The sequence below is a fragment of the Herpailurus yagouaroundi genome, unplaced genomic scaffold (assembly GCF_014898765.1).
Source record: "Herpailurus yagouaroundi ecotype Mexico unplaced genomic scaffold, PumYag 77, whole genome shotgun sequence".
In the NCBI taxonomy this organism is placed as follows: Eukaryota; Metazoa; Chordata; class Mammalia; order Carnivora; family Felidae; genus Herpailurus; species Herpailurus yagouaroundi.
This window is the reverse complement of record NW_024412388.1, coordinates 98219867-98238107: the sequence shown is the minus strand read 5'-3', so window position 1 is coordinate 98238107 and position 18241 is coordinate 98219867. Positions and strand designations below refer to the sequence as shown.

The 18241-nt window shown below is 49.7% G+C and overlaps 1 protein-coding gene and 1 long non-coding RNA gene across 11 annotated transcripts in view; one reads left to right on the top strand and one right to left on the bottom strand.

The window, feature by feature from the left end:
* Positions 1-16797, top strand: part of SYT6 (synaptotagmin 6) — a 61814-nt gene extending 45017 nt beyond the window's left edge. For 4 of the 10 annotated variants that reach the window (XM_040471369.1, XM_040471374.1, XM_040471376.1 and 1 more), the window contains exons 4-7: positions 1588-1708; positions 6341-6512; positions 7732-7882; positions 13935-14130. In XM_040471369.1, the coding sequence (XP_040327303.1) occupies positions 1588-1708; positions 6341-6512; positions 7732-7882; positions 13935-14006 (516 nt within the window). In that variant the 3' untranslated portion in view covers positions 14007-14130. Of the gene's footprint in view, positions 1-1587; positions 1709-6340; positions 6513-7705; positions 7883-12246; positions 12316-13934 lie in introns of those variants that run through there. The other 6 variants (XR_005788892.1, XR_005788891.1, XM_040471370.1 and 3 more) reach the window with 6 other exon arrangements.
* LOC121027727 (uncharacterized) overlaps positions 1-18241 on the bottom strand; it is a 108645-nt gene that overhangs the window by 15416 nt on the left and 74988 nt on the right. The gene's annotated exons all lie outside the window — the stretch shown is intronic.

The window sequence follows — 18241 nt, the reverse complement described above, 5'->3', positions numbered from 1 at the left end:
GCGGAGAGAGTGGGAGACAGAGAATCCCTAGCTGTCAGCACAGAGCTGGACAAAGGGCTCACGCCCACGAACTGTGAGATCATGACCTGAGCCGAAATCAAGAGTTGGATGCTCAACCCCCTGAGCCACCCAGGCACCCTTCTCCTTGGTACTTTTTACTGACTTATTTACCTTTGTTTCTTGTCCTTTACCCAAGTAAAAATGTAAGCTCCGTGAGGGCAGGGGTTTTTGTGCATTTTGTTCTTTCCCAGAACAACACCCCGCACACAGCAGGTGCTCAGCGAACATTTGTTGACTGAACGAATGACTGAAGGAGCGGATGGCCCCATCTGAGATCAGAGCCGCACCCCCAAACCCTGCCTTCCTCCTCCACCTGGGGCGGGGGGGGGGCAGGCCAGCCCCAGGGCCTCAGGGCAGGTTTCAGAGCAACAGCATTCTCCTTCATCAAGTGGGGGGCAAGAAGAGGAAGCAGTCCAGGAAAGAACTATGTAACTGACAGACAGACGTCTTTACCCTGTTTGAAGTTTCCCTCTTCCCTGTTGCTCAGAAACTTCCTAGGATTAGGACCCCTAGGAGAGACAGCAGAGCGTGTACTCTCCTAGGGTCGTGTTTTTTTTTTTTTTTTTTTTTATTTTTTTTTTCAACGTTTATTTATTTTTGGGACAGAGAGAGACAGAACATGAACGGGGGAGGGGCAGAGAGGGAGGGAGACACAGAATCGGAAACAGGCTCCAGGCTCCGAGCCATCAGCCCAGAGCCCGACGCGGGGCTCGAACTCACGGACCGCGAGATCGTGACCTGGCTGAAGTCGGACGCTCAACCGACTGCGCCACCCAGGCGCCCCTACTAGGGTCGTTTTTGAAGGATGACCACATTTAAGGAAAAAGGACAAGGTGGATCCAAGACCTGGCACAAACCTGGGACGGGGAGTGTACACCCTTCGGTCTGAGGCATGGCCAGCTCTGGGCTCGAATTCCAGAATTCCCAGAAGGCCAGAATGGCCAGGGTGAGGTCGCGATCCCTTGTGTTTCCACACTGAGGCCTGGAGGCGAGAGAGCTGGGTGGGTCTCCAGACAGGCGAGGAAGTGGAGGGACTGGTGAGGAACAGCTGAGCTGAGGGCTGGAAGCAGACATGCTGGGAGAGAGCACCGGATGGCCGAGGTGGGTCTTGTGCAGGACACAGTCACGACCACGAGCCAGGCAAGGGGCTGGGGTGTGGAGTCAAGGGGACCAGTGACTCAGAAGGGCGAGCTGGAAGGGAACAGGGCCGGGCCACAGAGGGGCTGCTGGTCCCGAGGCTGCAGCTGAGGGGCACATGCAGGGCCAGTCAGGACAAAGCAGGACCCTGAGGTCCTTCCAGAATCCGAGCAGAGTTCAGAAGGAACAATGAAGGGGGCAAATTCTACTGAAGAGGCAATATCGTGATCGTTTAGTCCCAGCTACTCCCAGCATGGAGGCCAGACCCTCGGGTCCGACAGACATGGCAGTCTGCCTCGAAGAACATTCTCCTGGGCCCCAGAGTGGCCTGCAGCAACTTCCCAGGGGCCTGTGCACCCCTTATCTGCCCTCTCGTCTGCTTCTTTGCAGGAAAGCGTGGACCTGGGAGAGATCATGTTCTCGCTGTGCTACCTGCCCACAGCAGGCAGGCTCACCCTCACAGTGATCAAATGTCGGAACCTCAAGGCGATGGACATTACAGGCTATTCAGGTACCTCTCCTACCCAAGTAGTCGGCCATGTGGCCTTCCAGCCACCCAGACATTAGGACTTGGAAAGGTGTTTAGAGAGAAGGGAGAACTATCAGTGTTCTTTTTTTTAAATGTTTATTTTTGAGAGAGAGACAGAGACAGAGAGCACGAGCGGGAAGGGGCAGAGAGAGAGGGAGACACAGAATCCGAAGCAGGCTCCAGGCTCTGAGCTGTCAGCACAGAGCCCGACATGAACCCTGAGACTGTGACCTGAGCTAAAGTCAGATGCTCAACCTACTGAGCCCCGCAGGTGCCCGGAACCGTCAGTGTTCTTAGAAGAGAAGCCCCAACTCTGGACTTGAATTCCAGTTCTGCCACTCCCTTGCTGTGTAATGCTTTGATTTTCTAATCTGAAAAAAGAACTTACACAGTTTGCTTTAAGGATAAACGTGTTGATTCATGTTAAGTCCTTACAGTTGTGCCAGACACGCAATAAGCACTCAGTAGATATTAGCTACTCCCATCGCTCTTTCCCTCAGAGGAGGCGGAGAATAAGGAATAAACACAGTAGGAGAAAAAATAAATAAATAAGGAAAATTTTTCTAGTTATAGGAGGCCCCAGGACTTTGAAGGGTTATGTCAAGTTTGAGTGTGTAAATGTTTGGAGGTCCGCACAGCCCTGTGGCAGCCCCGAAGACCTAGTCAAAGGAGCGAGGCCACTGAAAAGCAAAGTGCATTTGTATTTGAGTTTTTCCTGCAGGGCTCCTGGCCCCAGCCTCAGTGCCAGGAGAACTGCTAAGTAGAGCAGGAAGCATGAGTCCTCTTCCAGAAACCGAGGAAATGCTTGCTTGGGGCAGCTATAGAGACAGGTCCTTTCCCATGACAACGTTGTTGTCAGAGAAGGTATTTGAGTTTTGATAAAGCAGAGGAGTAGCGTGGGTCCCAGGAGCCTCCTTCCCCCATCTGCTCAAATTAGCCCGAGACGCGAAATGGGGTGAAGTGTCCCAAAGAGCAGACTTACAGAACAGTCTGAGCTGCGCTCAGAGTTACAAATGGAGGAAAAGGCTTGTTTTCCAAGACCCATCACCCAAGAGGCGCTTGTGATGAATCTGGTTTCCAGTGGAAAACCACTCCAGAGGTGCCTCCGAACCTGGGTGGGAGTATACGGGAGATTTTCGCTTTTATCCATTAATTATTTGTTTCCTGGAAAACTCCTTAGTATTGTCACAGGGGCCATAAAGAGGGGACGGTCCAGCCGCAAACATCTGTGCCCAGGTGCAACCTGGTGTAGGTAGAAGAAGATGAGGTATTAGACCCCGAAAAATGAGGCTTTGAGGGAAGACGGTTGGAAAACACTGAAGTAATGTGTACTTCTTGCCGCTCTGAATCCTTCGGAGCCTCTGCTCCCAGCCTCCACTGTCTCTGGGCGGCACTCATGTCTTCCAGACCAAAAGCTCCCCAAGATGGCACCCACCCTAATGCCTCTCCTTCCACTGAAGCTACCACTGCACTTCGCAGGGCGGGGGGCAGGCGGGGGGGGAGTTGTGGTGAGAAGCTTAAAGAGCCTCTCCCGACATGTGAAAAGCTCTTAGGTCCCAGCAAGCCAGCTTCCTCCAAAAATACAGCCGATGTAGATTTCATTTTAATATCAAAATAAGTGCATGCCAGGGACAGGAATTCACCGAGGACTCTCCAGCCTGCTGAGGGAAATAGGATTTTGCTGCCTAAGTCCCCACACTATCTTCTCCGGTGTAATTAAATTGATGTGCTAGAGAGAGAGCTTATGCTGAAGCCACTGAGGTAATCATAACGGCCGTTCCACATCAGAAGGTTGTGGGGGAGAGATTTTTTTCTCACACCAAATCCTAATCCCCCTCTCGCAACTGACCCCCTTTTCCACCTGGGCTTGGAATCTGGCATTAAATCTCAACTTGACACGGAACATTCAGGGGTCCTCTTTTTGTCAGAGATTTCTGTCTATTTGGTTCACAGATGTAAGCAAATGTCTGGAACGGTGCATGGCAACACAATAGGCATTGCATAAATATGTTTTGAATGAGTGACTGAATGAATATGTAGCATGAGGAGCCTTGTCAGCGGGTGATACCGTGGGGGCATACATGGCAGGGGCCTCTCAGACTAGATCTCCTGTTTTTGAGGATGAGTTTGAGGTTGCCGTCAGCTCAGACTGCTTTGATATTGGACTAAACCAGGGGGCGAATAGAGCTTATTGCCTGTTCTTGATTTCTATGCCATCGACCCCTGAACCCATGGGTCTTCCTATTCTCCTTGATTTTAACCAGTCATGAACCAATTCTCTAAGCCCATACACTGCAATGATGACAATGAAAATAACACAGAATAATAATAAGGGTCCGGATGCCACAAAACCCACCCATCTCCACCACATCCGGTCTGTACTGATTTGAGTCTAGTGGTTTAAAATGTAAACTTTGGAGACAGACAGACCTAGGTTCAAACCTGAGGCAAGTTCCTTAATCTCTCTCGCCTCAATTCCCCTACCTATAAAAGGGGGTGAAGATGATAAATATTTTATGGGGGTGGGGGGAAGTTTAAAACACATGATGTACATAAATCTCAGCACAGTGTCTGGTAAATGCTGGACTATGATGGCTCTCACGACAACGAGGCTGAAATTCACTGCCAGCCTTCATGCTCTCTCCCTCAGCTGCACAGCACATCAGAGGCTGTTAGAGAGGAAACAACTTCCAAGGTCTTGTGGAGCCAGCACTCCACTAGAAGCCACAAATTTTTGCCCCAGAGAATCCAAAGGAACAGTCATCTCTCCGCTTAGCCTCTTGGACGGTCATAAGATTGATGATTTCTTCAAGGGAAATACACCCACTGAAATTTGTAAATGGACATACCTCGGAGGGGTAAACAGAGTTGGGGAAAGAAGCTGAGAATCTCCCAGTCGGTAATAAGCATTTGCCTAGTGGCCATTGGGACAGGTGGCTCTGCCATATTTTTCCAAGCCTGGTGACATGGGAATCTGTTGTCTAAGAGGTACATGGAAATGGGCGTGGCAGGCAACAAGCCAGCACTTGAACAGCCTCAAGCCTGAAGACACTTTCCAGGGCAGCGTATACCTTATGGAGTCTAGAAGTTGCCACGTTAACGACAGGTCTTGGGGCAAGCTTTCCTACCTGACCGCCTGGACCTGAACACTGTCCTGGGCACATCCCTAGACAACAGAGCCTATAGAAACCAGAAAGCTGTCTCACAGAGGTTCTAGGAACTCTGCCTTCCTTTTTACTGAAAACATCCCCAAGAGAGGGCCCTTCCAAACGGGTCACTGGAGACAGTGGGTTGATTAAACACCTACTGTTTAATCATGGTCCCCCCAGAGCCCCCATAAACCTAAGTGCCCCCAAGGTTAAGGCATAGCTGCCGCTGTCACATTGGTTAGTCGGCTCTCTCTAACTTCTGCATGGTGAGGTGCCCCAGCTGCCCCCTGAGCGATGCCCGGGGAGCCTGAGGGCCTGGTGGGTGCTCAGGTGCCCAGGAGATAGAACTGCATGCCTGTGCATCAAGGCACCAGGCAGTGGCTGGTTGGCCCACAGCTGCTGACAGATTCACATGAACCCTGGCTTCTGGGCAAGAAGGTGTCTCGGCACATCAGCATCTCAAAAGCTGTTATTACCTGTGAGTTGCCCTCCCGTTTCTTGAGCTGTGCGGCATAAATAACAATTATGATGGTGTCTAAGACACCTGTGCTATGAGATACAATAGGTGTCACTTCACTTGGATGAGTGGAAAATTTCAGGGTAGAAGGATGACCACAAAATACCTATTCAGAAAACGAAAGAAGAGACAGGGATGGGAGACACATGGAGGTTCAGTAAAAAGACATCTCCTCTGGGGATGGAGAGAATCCAAGATCCCCCTGAGAAATGAAATGTCAACTGGTTGCCCCGAATCTCAGGAAGCCGCCTTACTCACGGCCCCCGCCACAGCCCCATCCTTCTCCTCTGCCCAGAAGTGGGCAGGAAGGGGCTTCCGGGGAAGCAGACAGCAGGGCCTTTCTTGATGCCAGCTGGAAATGAGCTTGTTGGGACAATGAGACCCATAATCCTGTTGTCAGGTGGGGAGGACAGGACCAGCGTTGCGATTGTCGCTGTTCATTTACTCTGACACGCTGCTACTCCTTGGGTGTCATCGACATCTATTTTTACTCCCTTATCCTTTGGCTAATAATGCTGACAAACCCCCAGAGAAAAGGACTCCAAGTCGGGGAAAGGAACCGAGTGCCTTGTTCAGCTTCACCACCCATTGGAGCCAGCCGGCCATCACGGAGCTGAGATTTAGGGCTGTGATCTGCATACCCATGGGCAGGTGTCCTGTCTGATTTGAGGCCAGCTTCACCATTAGTGAAAGTCCATTAGGCACTCTCCCAATAATCCTGAGGTCGCTAAAGACTCTGTGTTTATTAAGCACGAAGTGTCCTCAGAGACAGGTGTGCTACATAAATACAAGGTGGTTTAATTATCTTAACAACCCACTGATACCATCTATGAGCAACAGTAGGTCTGTGGCTTCCGTCCCTCTGCTGCAAATGATGTTCGAGGACATCTGGTTAACATGCTCCCTAACATGCCCCTTTCCCTTCCCATCACCCCTCCACTGGCACAGATCCATATGTCAAAGTGTCCCTGCTTTGTGATGGGAGGAGACTGAAGAAGAAGAAAACGACCATAAAGAAGAACACTCTCAACCCTGTCTACAATGAAGCCATCATCTTTGACATCCCCCCAGAGAACATGGATCAAGTCAACCTGCTCATCTCGGTTATGGATTACGATCGGTAGGTGCTGGTCCCAGAGGGCCACTATTCGCTGCCCCTCACGCCAACACCAATGCAGCACAGGGTGTCCTGACCTTGGACCCTGTGGTTCAGGGCTCGGGATCCCATTGGCCTCAAATATGGCTCCACCCAAGAAGGGTGCAGAAGTTTGAGGAAGAGTGTGGATTCCCCTGAGCAGAAGCTCAAGTTTTGCTTCCCAGCAGGGCCCATTTCCATCAAGGGCCAATCTACCCGTTAGTTTCCCTGAATTTGCCCCTGACTACTCCTGTTGCTCCCCCTGCCACCAAGTCCTGTCATCTGTCCTCTAAAATGCCTCCCTCCTCTCCATTTCTGGTGCTGCTACCACTCCCACTCAGGGATGGCTGTGCAGCGTCCCAGCTGCCCCCTGCCTCCATCACGCCCTGGCTCAATCCTGCCAACACACTAGAAGCATGCCTTCCTAAAAGACTACTTTCTTTGGCACCTACCCTCCTCAAGAACCATCAATGGCTCCTGTTATACAGGCTCTTCCCCTAGCTTCTCAAGGCCTTCCAGAATCTGGACCCAACATATTTATCCAACTTAATTTCCCCTTTCTTGGATATATTTCTTCTCTTCCACTTATCCAAATCCTCTCTTCCGTCAGGGTCGGCTCAAAAATATTTTCCAACCACCCCAGCCACCATGACACCTTCTCTCCAGGTGTCACTCTAGCTGAAGGAAGAACAAAAAAAAACATGCAGTAAACCCTCCATCCAGGATTTTTAGCACAAGTTCTCAGGCATAGTAGGTGCTCGCTGAACATAGTTGAGTGGTGATTGATGTTCTTGCTGAGTGAATCAATCACATTCTAGCCTTTGGGGGTATGGAGAAAGAGTACTCAGAGTGGGGTGATTTATTTCCAAATGCTGAGATCTCAAGCAAGGCTGTGATGTCCTAGCAGAGTCCAATAAGGGACGAGACTTAAACTCTCCCATTCCCTAAAGTCCGGCCATCTGCCCACCATTTCCTGTGATTCCAAAGCAGTTTGTCACCTTTTTCTCATCTGTCTGATTCAGTGTCCACCCAAGGAGGGTGGGCAAAGTTTCACTGCCGCCGGCACCCCGAGGCCCTGCCAAGCATCTGTTTTCAGAGCTCGGCATTCTGAGTTAGATCTGCTGGGCAGAATCCCAGCCCCCAGGACCCCCCTTTCTGACAGCGTGTCTGGTCACCAGCACCAGGCCCTTTGTTTCTCCCTCAGAGTGGGCCACAATGAGATCATAGGAGTGTGTCGTGTGGGGATCAATGCCGAAGGCCTGGGCAGGGACCACTGGAACGAGATGCTGGCGTACCCACGGAAGCCCATTGCACACTGGCACTGCTTGGTGGAGGTAAAGAAATCCTTCAAAGAGGTGGGTGAGGTCGCGCTTGGCCCTTGGCAAGTTTGCCGCATGGCAGCGTGAGCTGGAGAATGGCAGTCGGCGGCTGTACGACCTCGCCTTCGTGGGTCCTTTCCGGGGCGTGCGGGGGCTACGTGCTTCTCACCCAGTGCGGAACAGGCAGGAAGGAAATGGAGGAGGACAGTGGGAAGCTGCCTGACAAAAAGCCTCTGATGTCGAGCATATTGAAAGCGACACTGAGTTCTAAACGGCAAATTAGAACTTGGAGGAAGCCTTCCCAGCAGCTCCACTGTGCCAGGCCCAGGATGCTTTCACGAAGCCCCCGGGGCCGAGTCAGTCCTTTGGGAGAAAGCCCCAAGAGGCTGAGATCAGAACGTGGCTGTGGAAGCACTAGGTTCCCTGAGGCTCTAGCCAGGTGGTCCCAAGGCAGTCTTCATTGTCTGGATGCAGATGGCCAGAGATCAGATCCTGCCACCACGAATGCCGGTTCTCCCGTTGTTGGACGGAGTGTGGCTTCAAGGCGGCACACCGTGTGACCGCATCCTAACAGAGATATGATGGATGGAGCACTGCCCAGGAGTCCTGAGCCCTGGGCTCCAATCTCGGCCCCTTTGGCCTTGCTATATAATAATCTGGAGCCAATCATTTCTCTCAACTGCAAAGAAAATGTCCCTTCCAGTGACATTGACAGTTGGCTTCCCTTCCGCCAAACTCTGCCAATGTAAGATCCTGCTATGTATCACCCTGGTGGCTCCCAGGCCTGCTTTTTCTCAAATGGGTTGAGATGCGGGGGTCGCCAGGCGAGCTTTAAGCCTCATTTTGAGTATCTCATACCCATTTCATATCCTAAACAGCAGGTGATTGCTTGTTCATCCTAGCCTTCAAGCCTAGGAAGTCTAAAGCATAAAGTTGGAAAATCTAATGAAAAAAATAAAGCTTTAACCCTTACACCACGTGGCCCCTCAGCTGAAAAGCAGTCACCTTAAAAACAGTACAGTTGACCTTTGAACAACACGGTTTGAACTGTGTGGGTCCACTTAGGTGTGGACTTTTTTTATATATACAAATACAGTACAGTACTGTAAATGTATTTTCTCTCCCTGATGACTTTATTTAAAAAAAAATTTTTTTTTAATGTTTATTTATCTTCAAGAGAGATGGAGAGACAGAGAGCAAGCAGGGGAGGGGCCGAGAGAGAGGGAGACACAGAATCTGAAGCAGGCTCCAGGCTCTGAGCTGTCAGCACAGAGCCCGACGCGGGGCTCGAACTCATGAACTTCAGGATCATGACCTGAGCCGAAGTCAGATGCTCAACCGACTGAGCCATCCCGGCACTCCACCCAGATGATTTTCCTAATAACATTTTTCTCTCTAGCTTGCTTTATTGTAAGAATGCAGTAAAGAATTCCCATAACATACAAAATATGTGTTAATTGACTGTTTATGTTATCGGTAAGGCTGCTTCCAGTCAACAGAACGTGAGTAGTTAAGATTTGGGGGAGGAAAGAGCGATACTCAGATTCTTGACTGTGTGGAGGGTCAGTGCCCCTAATCCTGATGTTGTTCAAAGGTCAACTGTAATCCCTTCTTTAGGCTCTGTGACACAGGAAAGGTGTGGGAGCCAAACCCAGAGGACCTTCCAGCTCCCTTTTCTTTTCGGGGTGGACAGGTCTGTTTCCACCTATTTCTAGTGTTTCTATGGTTTCCACCTCAGAGCAGTGTGAGGTGTCTTTTTTTTTTTTAATTTTTTTAAATGTTTCATTTATTTTGAGAGACAGACAGAGAGACACAGAGTGCAGTGGGGGAAGGGCAGAGAGAGAGGGAGACATAGAATCCGAAGCAGGCTCCAGGCTCCAAGCTGACAGCACAGAGCCTGACTCAGGGCTCGAACTCACAAACCGTGAGATCATGACCTGAGCCAAAGTGGATGCTTAACCGACTGAGCCACCCAGGCGCCCCTGCAGTATGAGGTGTCTTAAGAGAGACTGGGAGCTGAGGGGATTTGGACATGTGGAATCATGTGGGGGATAGAAGGTTCTAGGAGCCAAGCTAATTGATTTACCTACTCAGGTAGGCGTGCCTTCAAGGCCAGTGTGGAGAAGTAAGTCATAGACACAAAGTTCCTGGTCATCTGAGGCCTCATGTTTCTGTCTTGTGGTTTCCTTGATTCTACCACAGCTTCTGTGAAGCTTAAATGACTGAGGCCAGTCCCATCCCTCACCTCCCCGGCTCCCTTCCCCCAGGAGATCTTCTGCCTCCTCTTATCCAGAAGGCTCTGTCTACAGGGTGTGTGTGCGGTACCCACGACCAGCCTCTGCCTACTCAGGAGGCAGCTCCTAGACAGAACAGTAGGTGCCCAGAGACCACACCTGGTACCTCACTTGAATGCAGGGTTGAATCAACCAAGGGAGGGTGCCCTGCCCCCTCCCCCATTTTTAAATCCATTGGAGATACGTTGAGTAGAATAAGTACACTGAAGTGTTCAGGATGGATTAGGGGGAGGGACATGTAAGCTGAGAGGTCCCTGACGGGCTGCAGGGCTTCAGGCAACTCACTGCCTCTTCTGGTTTCCCGTTTCCTGGTTGGTAAATGAGGCGGTAGGCTCCTGTCATCTCTGCTCTTCTGGAAACTCGGACCCTTAAATGATCACTAGTGGAGCCAGTGAGCCCTCCCGTTGCACCACCTCAGAAAGATAACTGGCATTATAACTGGGCTGGGCTGTCCACGCAAACCGGAAGCAACCGGCCGGAGGCGGCTGGAGTTGGGGGTGGGTGCAGAGTGGCACCGAGGGTGCCGGGACTCGGTTCCAGAATCACTCCATGATGAATACAACCTAATTAAGCCAAATAATTGATTCCAAGTCCTGTTTCTTTGAAAACCCTGACTCACTAGTCCAGACTACAAAAGAAAGAAAGATAAAGTGGAATCAAGCCCTTGAAAATGAATATTTGATGAGACAGTGAAGGGAAAGTAACAGTATATGTAAAACGAAAAGAGAATACATTGATTCCTATCCTTTGGGCTTACTTTTTTCTTGACCTCACACACCAAGCTCCCGAGACTGCCCCTCCCCCACTCATTATCCTACCATTTTCCGCTCAGCTGATCAGTTCTCTGTATGAAGAAGCTGAAAATGACATTCATCTTGGCAACTTAGGATTTCACCTACACTTTTAGCACCCACAGTTTGAGAATCTTTAACAAAAATGCATCTAAAAGCCTACCAGGTAGATATGAAGTAAACCCTCCTTGGGCTCACGTGATGCATCGTACTTGAACGTTTATCCCTCTCAGTCATCCTTAGAGCTCCCAGCTCGCCTCCTTGGTTCTGTGCTAGACACTGAGCAAGAACCTTGCCCCTGGAACCTGTTTCTCCCATTTGTATAGTACATAAAGAAATCTTATTCTCCAGCTCCCGGGCAGATAAATGGCATCGTCTCTGTAAAGCGCTCTCTATTTATATTGTACCTTTCTTAGAAGAGTTTCAAGCGCTGTGATCGTTCCTTTTTTATTAATGAGAACAAGAGGGCACCATACTTGCTCGCTTGTTTGGGGTTTTAAAATAAGGTTGAGGGGAACAAACTAACTGAAAAGGTATTTTTCCCTGCTGGGATGTTTTCCTGAGTAGAAATTGATTAAGCCACAGCGAGCATCCTTCTCTGGCGGGGGCTATGGCCCTCTTCTCTCTGAGCACTCCTGCCCGGTGCTGCGTATCATTGATTTCACCACACACAGAGCCCGGGTTGACCAGCAGCCTTCTCCAAGGCATTTTTATCATGGAGCACCAAGTTTAGATCAGCTTCCGGAGATTTTTAGATCTGTTGGAACGTGACCCATTTCAGAACAATAAAAGGGCTTACTGGAACACAGCCGCCCTGTGTGCCAGGGTCAGTTCTTTGCTATTTCAGAGCCGCCATGATAAGCCTGCTAGAACCATTCACTTTCCCATCGTCCACGGACCCCATCTCCCTCCTCTGTTTATCTTCATAGAAAAAATCAGGGGCTGGCAGGGGAGCGAGTGTGCCTTCTTCATTTGTCCCAGATTAACAATTACGCTCCGTGTGACTTCTCTTTGGGCTATTACATAGAGAAAAAAAGGTACTCTGTGTAGCCACTTCGTTTTTCTCCTCTGAACTGGCCTACCAATCAGATTGTTTAGGTGGCATGCTTCCCCAGGGGAGAAGCCGGCAATTACAATGTACCTTGCACCGACATCAAAAGTCCTGGCAGAAAAGAGTACAATTCCTAAAGTAAAGGTGTGTCGAATGCAAGCATTAGTAATCATCTCGTGTCACCTTCTGGTTAGGAAACACTTGAGTCAGAGGTCACAGCGGGCTCAACAACCAGGCATTCATGTATTTAAAATATTTCACCAGGGAAACCCTCGGTTGTGATTTCATTCACGTGGATGCTGCAAGCAGAGAGACTACCACCTGGAGTTAGGAGTAAGTACCCGGTATGGACCCAAAGAGGTTAGGTTTCTTCTCACAAGTCGCATCTCCTTCCCCTGGTGTGGCCAGATGCTAAGGCGGTGGCGGAACGGAGCAGAAAGAACGCTGAGCTGGGAATGAGGAGACCTGGTTTCACATCCTGGCTCTGCCCTTGACTAGCTGTGTCTTGACTTCTCTGTGTCTTGATTCTGTTATCCGCAAGGATGAGATTCCGGACTGGATGACCCCCTGGGCCTGCCTCCAGGTCCGGCATGCTAAGCTCACTCAGATCTAGGACACGTGGCAGTGGTCATCAGTACCGGACTGTCCGGTGTTTGGCTAGTCATGAAGATCTGCTGGTTAGCCAGCACAGGGAGCACTAAGTGACCAAGTCCAGGGAAGGTGGCAGGGGCTTTCCGTAGAATTGGGAGCATGGAGGTTCTCCACTGGTCTGGGTCTCTCCTCAGCACGGTGGGTTTCCAGTAGGAAATGCTGGCTGGCAAATGGTCTGCTCCTCAGGCGGCTCAGCTCTATCTAGAAATGGCTGTGCTGTGGGGAGAACTGCATCCTTCCCCAGCCCGCCCCCCGTTCATGCATAAATGCACAGCATAGCTTCTACTCGGCCCATCATTCCATGATGGAGACCCCCAAAGTTCGGGGGAAGTGGAAGGGCTGTACTTCAGTGCCGAAGGGCCATCTCGACCCCCTCCCTCCCTGACTCTCTGGAGCACTGTCCCACGGGCACCTGGGAGAGGTCTGGGTCTTCCCAGCTCACAAGAAAGATGGAATGAGCAGTGGACACTGCCTCACTTTGAAGTTACACAGCCGCAAGACAGGTCAACAATATGCCCGGGGTCAGATCTTTGCCCAGAATGCATTGCTCCAGAATGACTGGCTTTTCAATTGAAGGAAGGGTCGAATGGCTCAGGCGCGGGTCCATTCATCCTCAGCCCTCTCCTTCACTCCATTACGCCTCATTACATCACCGACTTTGACAGCAGGGGCAGGGTGGGGCTGAGAAGGGGCAACCTGTGATATGGGAGAAGGAAGGGGATGCCCCAGAAAGGGGAACGGGCTGCCCCCCTCACACTGCCACCTCCTCACAAGGTGGGTGCGAATGCCCATAGGAAGCATTAAGCCTAAGAAAGAGAGCACAGAGCTAAAGCAATATCAGGTTTGTAGCTGTGCTAACAGCCCCCAGACAAATTGCTAATAATTCATGATCACGGGTTCTTGGCAATAAGGGCATACTCTGTAGACTGCCTCTTTTGCTGCTAACATAATCTGATTTTCAGTGTGAGAAATGGCTGAAGCACTCAGAAATGGCCCAGTCATAGCACCTCATTAACACACACGCACACACACGCACGCATGCACACACACACACACACACACACTGCACAGTGGAGAAAGCTTTAATTATCTCTGCAGTAGGTCTTTTCTAAAAATCAGGTATTCCAAACTAGAAGCCCTACAGCTCTTTTCCTTCTGTTTTTGCATGGCTGACAGCAAAATTCCAGAAAGCTTATGAAAAGCCGGGAAAGGTGAATTCAGTGCATGGGCCAGAGAAGTTTTGAAAGTTGAAATGCAAACCCCCTTGGCGATCAATAACCAGCCTTCTCCCCTCTCCGCAGTGGCAGGGCCGGGCTGCCAGCTTTGACAGTGAGAGCTCCTGCCCGTCCCCGAAACCACCTCCCACACCATGAGCTGCGCGGCCGGGCGACACCGAGGGGACTCCGCGACGTTCTTTTTTGCACTTGTTCAACTGTCCAAACACAGTGTTACGCAGGAGCAGCGGCAGCGGTAGCACGAGTCTTAACCGCTCCTGTGTAGGTCAAGGCCAAGACATTTGTCGAGCGGCTGGACCTGTCTTAGTCGTTTTTGTCTCCCAAGGTGATGTTTTCTGTGGTTTTCACTTTTTATGGATCTGCTGCCAAGAAAAGAAGGGGGAAATAGTAGGAAAGAAAGAAGAGTGGAGAGCCCAGAGGTTGGTTCATATAAAATACAATGTAAAATAGTCGCCTTTTCGGGGGAGGTGGTTTGAGTTCCTGAAGTTTTGTGTCTCCACCAAGCTCCACAACCCTGGAGACGAAGGAAGCAGACTGGAAGAATGGCTGCTTCTGCAGTGGCCCGCCGAAGGGTGCAGATCGGGCCACGAGCCTTTACGAGGCGAGTTATGACCCTTGGAAGCTCTTTGCTGATGCGACACAGACCGAGATGAAGACTCCTGGTCCTGCGCTGAAATCACTGGGGCTCCAAGGTGTCTGTGCACCTTCCGCTGGTTGTGAGGGCTCCTTCCCCCACTTCCTTGTTGACTTTCCTCATGCATTGAATGAATGTCTTGATTCCTCATGGGAACTTAGCCACTTTCTTTAGGAAGGATTCTGCCGACACTAAACATGCCCTATGTTTTCTGGCACACCACAGTTAATGACCGCAGTTGTTTGAAAACAGATCTTTGTTCTCAGAAATAACCTTCATGGTAAAGAAAAGAAGGCACCCAGGTTCCAGAATGACTTCTGTGTTATGCATAGCTTTAAAATGCCATGAAGTATCAAGCAACTGTTTCAAATGCCTCAGTAGATCAGAGAAGAACCTGGATAAAATGTTCTTTGGAAAATGGGGAGTTTTAATCCAAGTCAGAGCTGGAATCCATTTTTCTCTGAAGAGAATCTTCTTGATTGAAACAAAGTCAACTTAAGAGTATTTCAGCGCCCTCCACCCCCTCTTGACTCTGGGACAATGTTCATCTTCAACTTTAGTTCTATAAATTACTAAGTACTTCAGTGTTTGTTTCAGTGGTAGTGAAGGTTTCGGTTTTTTTCTCCTTTAGACCTCTACTTTAGGCCAAATTCAGTTTAGGAAAAAAAAAATGTTTCAAGTGTTCTGCATTGTCATAGTACGTTTTTGTTGAGTTACTAGTGGCCTTCCCACCAACCCCCTATAACTCAAGTTGGTTTGCTTAATCTCAGTCTGTATAGCCCTGGTAAATTCCTGGAGGTGAGTTGCCACTGTATCTTGTGAATACACAATGCCAACTTCCAGAGTCGTGTGTGTGTGACTTTCAAGAGGCAAGTCTGCTGAAGAGCCCCTTCTGCCATTGGGAAGGTCAAGAACGGAAAAGCTACTCACACACCTTGTGTCTTATTCTTTGTATATGTCACGTGCTTTAGGAGCAGAAACTCAATAAAGTAACCCTCACTTTAAGCCAAGTTTTCAGGTTTCTCTGCTGATATGACTTTGGGCAGTGTCTTCTACCCAGAGTTCAGACTAGACATGAGGATGACCAGGATATTGTGGCCAGAGAAGTTTTCAGCTCATAAAAGTAAAGGCAGATAAACCCAAACTCTACTCTGTACTGAGCCTTAGGCTAGGAGCTAATGTGAGTCATTGTATAAAGATAAGCTTTCTCCCCAAATGTCTTGTGATTGATAGGCCATCCTGGTCGGGCAGTACTGTGGCTGGATGTTCTTTCCAGAAGGAGAAAAAACCTCATGTCATGACAAAAAAGGACAAAAAAACCTCTTGTCATGACAAGACTTCCAACAGGCCATAAACTTTCTTCTGCCTCTTGACTCTAGACTGATTCCATAAAGAGGGCCATCTCAGTCACTGGGCAGATGCTGTGGGTCCTGCAACTAGGAAGGGGACAGCTGAGTTTCCTGGGTCACAGCCCAGAAATTAGTGTGAGAGGATCCTTCCAGAAGTGAGCTCAAAACACATGTCCAGCTGCCATCCTCATAACCCTTAGGCACATGAGAATGACCACTGGACCCTTTCGGAGGAGGGAGTGTGATCGGTGTGAAGGGTGGGATAGTGACTGCCTTCAGACATTCCTTTTATGTCCAAGCAGCTGACCCACACAAGCGAAACTCCCCGTGGTGTTGGGAGATGGTTTCCTGAGCAGATTGCGGTCTGCCCCCCACCACCGACCCAGTTGCCACTTCCACTGTCGCAGCCTTGGTAAGTTTCTACAGCCTGGAAAGCCCAGGCTAGGGAGGCTCTCAGCAGCAGGAGCCTCACCCCCCAAGCATCTTCTGGGGAGACTAGTCCTCAACCCACAGCATGAATGAACCTGAATGTCTGCCAACGTCATTATCTAGCCCAATACCTCTTTCTCGCGGATGAGAATAAAATGAATTACAAGTTTCAGAACAAAATGAAATACAAAGTTGATTCATTTGTTAGCTTCTCTGCCCGGAGAAACCTCTTTCCTGTCTTGGCGTTTTGAGCTTTGCTCAAGTCATGATAATCAGGGCCTTTTGCATATAGAAGTGTTTTGTTTTTGTTTTTGTTTTTGTTTTAAAGCAAAGTTCCCTTCTTTGTTTAGCAGTGTTTCTGGGCTAAAAGATGCCTCTCCCCCTTCCTTCACATATTCAGGATGTTAACTAATTGCATCGTCATTTAAAAAATTATGTTGTTCATTACTGCTTCGTGTCTCCCCTCCCCTGTCACAGCCTGGAGTTTTTATTCAATTAAATATCCGTCTCTCCCCCATTTCTCTGTCATTGTATGTTCCTGAGGTTTAGTCGTCTGCATGCACACAGGACACTGCAGAGCTTTTTTACCTTTAAGCTTTGTTTCACAGAGATAACCACTTCCCTTCCGTCTGAGGTACAGCGGTAGGGCTTGTTTGGTTTTTGTTCCGCCCAAGGAATCCCTGCATACCCCAAGAGCCTGGAATACACCTGCGTTTTGTCAGGCTGATGGCTCCCAGAGCATTTGGTGCACGGGGCTGTGCTGTCTCCTGAGCTGTTCGACTCCACAAGCGAACGGCCCCTCCAGATGCCCAGGGAAGCGGGTTGCACGCTCGAACCTGGAAAGTGCCATGCTTTCGCCCACCCAGAGAGGAATCCTGCTAACTCTCATGAAACACCACTTGGCTGAATGAGGAGAAAAATCCTACTGCAGGCTGGAAATTTTTAAAAGAACATTCTGAATTAATAGAATATCCTCTCCACTCACCCCTAGCTTTTAATTAATTTAGGAAGCAGCCCACAGAGAGGAGAGTGGAAGGTACTGTCCTTTCCTGCGCATCCGCATCTGAATTACTGGCGCTCCGCAGTGAGATGCCACCAAGGGAGCCGAACTGCTGAGAGAAGCACTCTGCTTCCTAAACGCACAGCCTCCCCTGGCTTATGCCTCCCGTCAGGTCACCTGTCAGCCGCGGGGTTCGGTGATGTGTAGCTTGGCTCGTATCTAGAGCAGATCAAGCGATGGGGTAAATGTGTCTGGCTGGCCGGGCTGGGTTATGCAGCCATAGCATCCTTCAGACCTCAGTGGCTGGAAACAACAAAGGCTTACTTCTCATTCGTGTTCCATGCCCGTCACAGGTCAGCAAGGGGTTGGGGGGAATGTTCTGCTCATCGGAGGTATTCAGGGGAACCTGGGACACCAGAGCAGCCAACATCTCAAACATTGCCTGAGGGAAAAGAGCTCTCTGAAGGCTCTCCTATTGGCCTCAACACTCTGGCCCAGAGGTGACACATGTCCCTTTCCTTCACGGTTCATTGCCCAGAACTATTCATGTGGCCACCCAAATTACAGGTGTTCAAGTGCCGAGGGGATGAAGACCTGGAAATAATCGGTGTGCACTCAGGATGACCACAGTGAGGTTAGCAGACCCGTGGGGGGGTGACAGCTACTGAATATCTGATTCAGAGAAACTCATAAAGAGAAGATATAGTCTATTGGTTGTCAAATGACATCAAGGACTATATTGAGCCACATAACTGTGCTAGCCTCAGACTGGAATCTTGCCCACAAACAGCTCCAGTCTAGTAAACTGGCAATGTAAGTAACTATAGTCCAAGGTAGAAAGTGGTGTGTGCGGGACAGGAGGTGTGGACTCCGTTTTGTTTTTGTTTTTGTTTTTTATGTCCATTCACTTTTGAGTCAGAGAGAGAGACAGAGAGAGAGAGCATGGGAGGGGCAGAGAGAG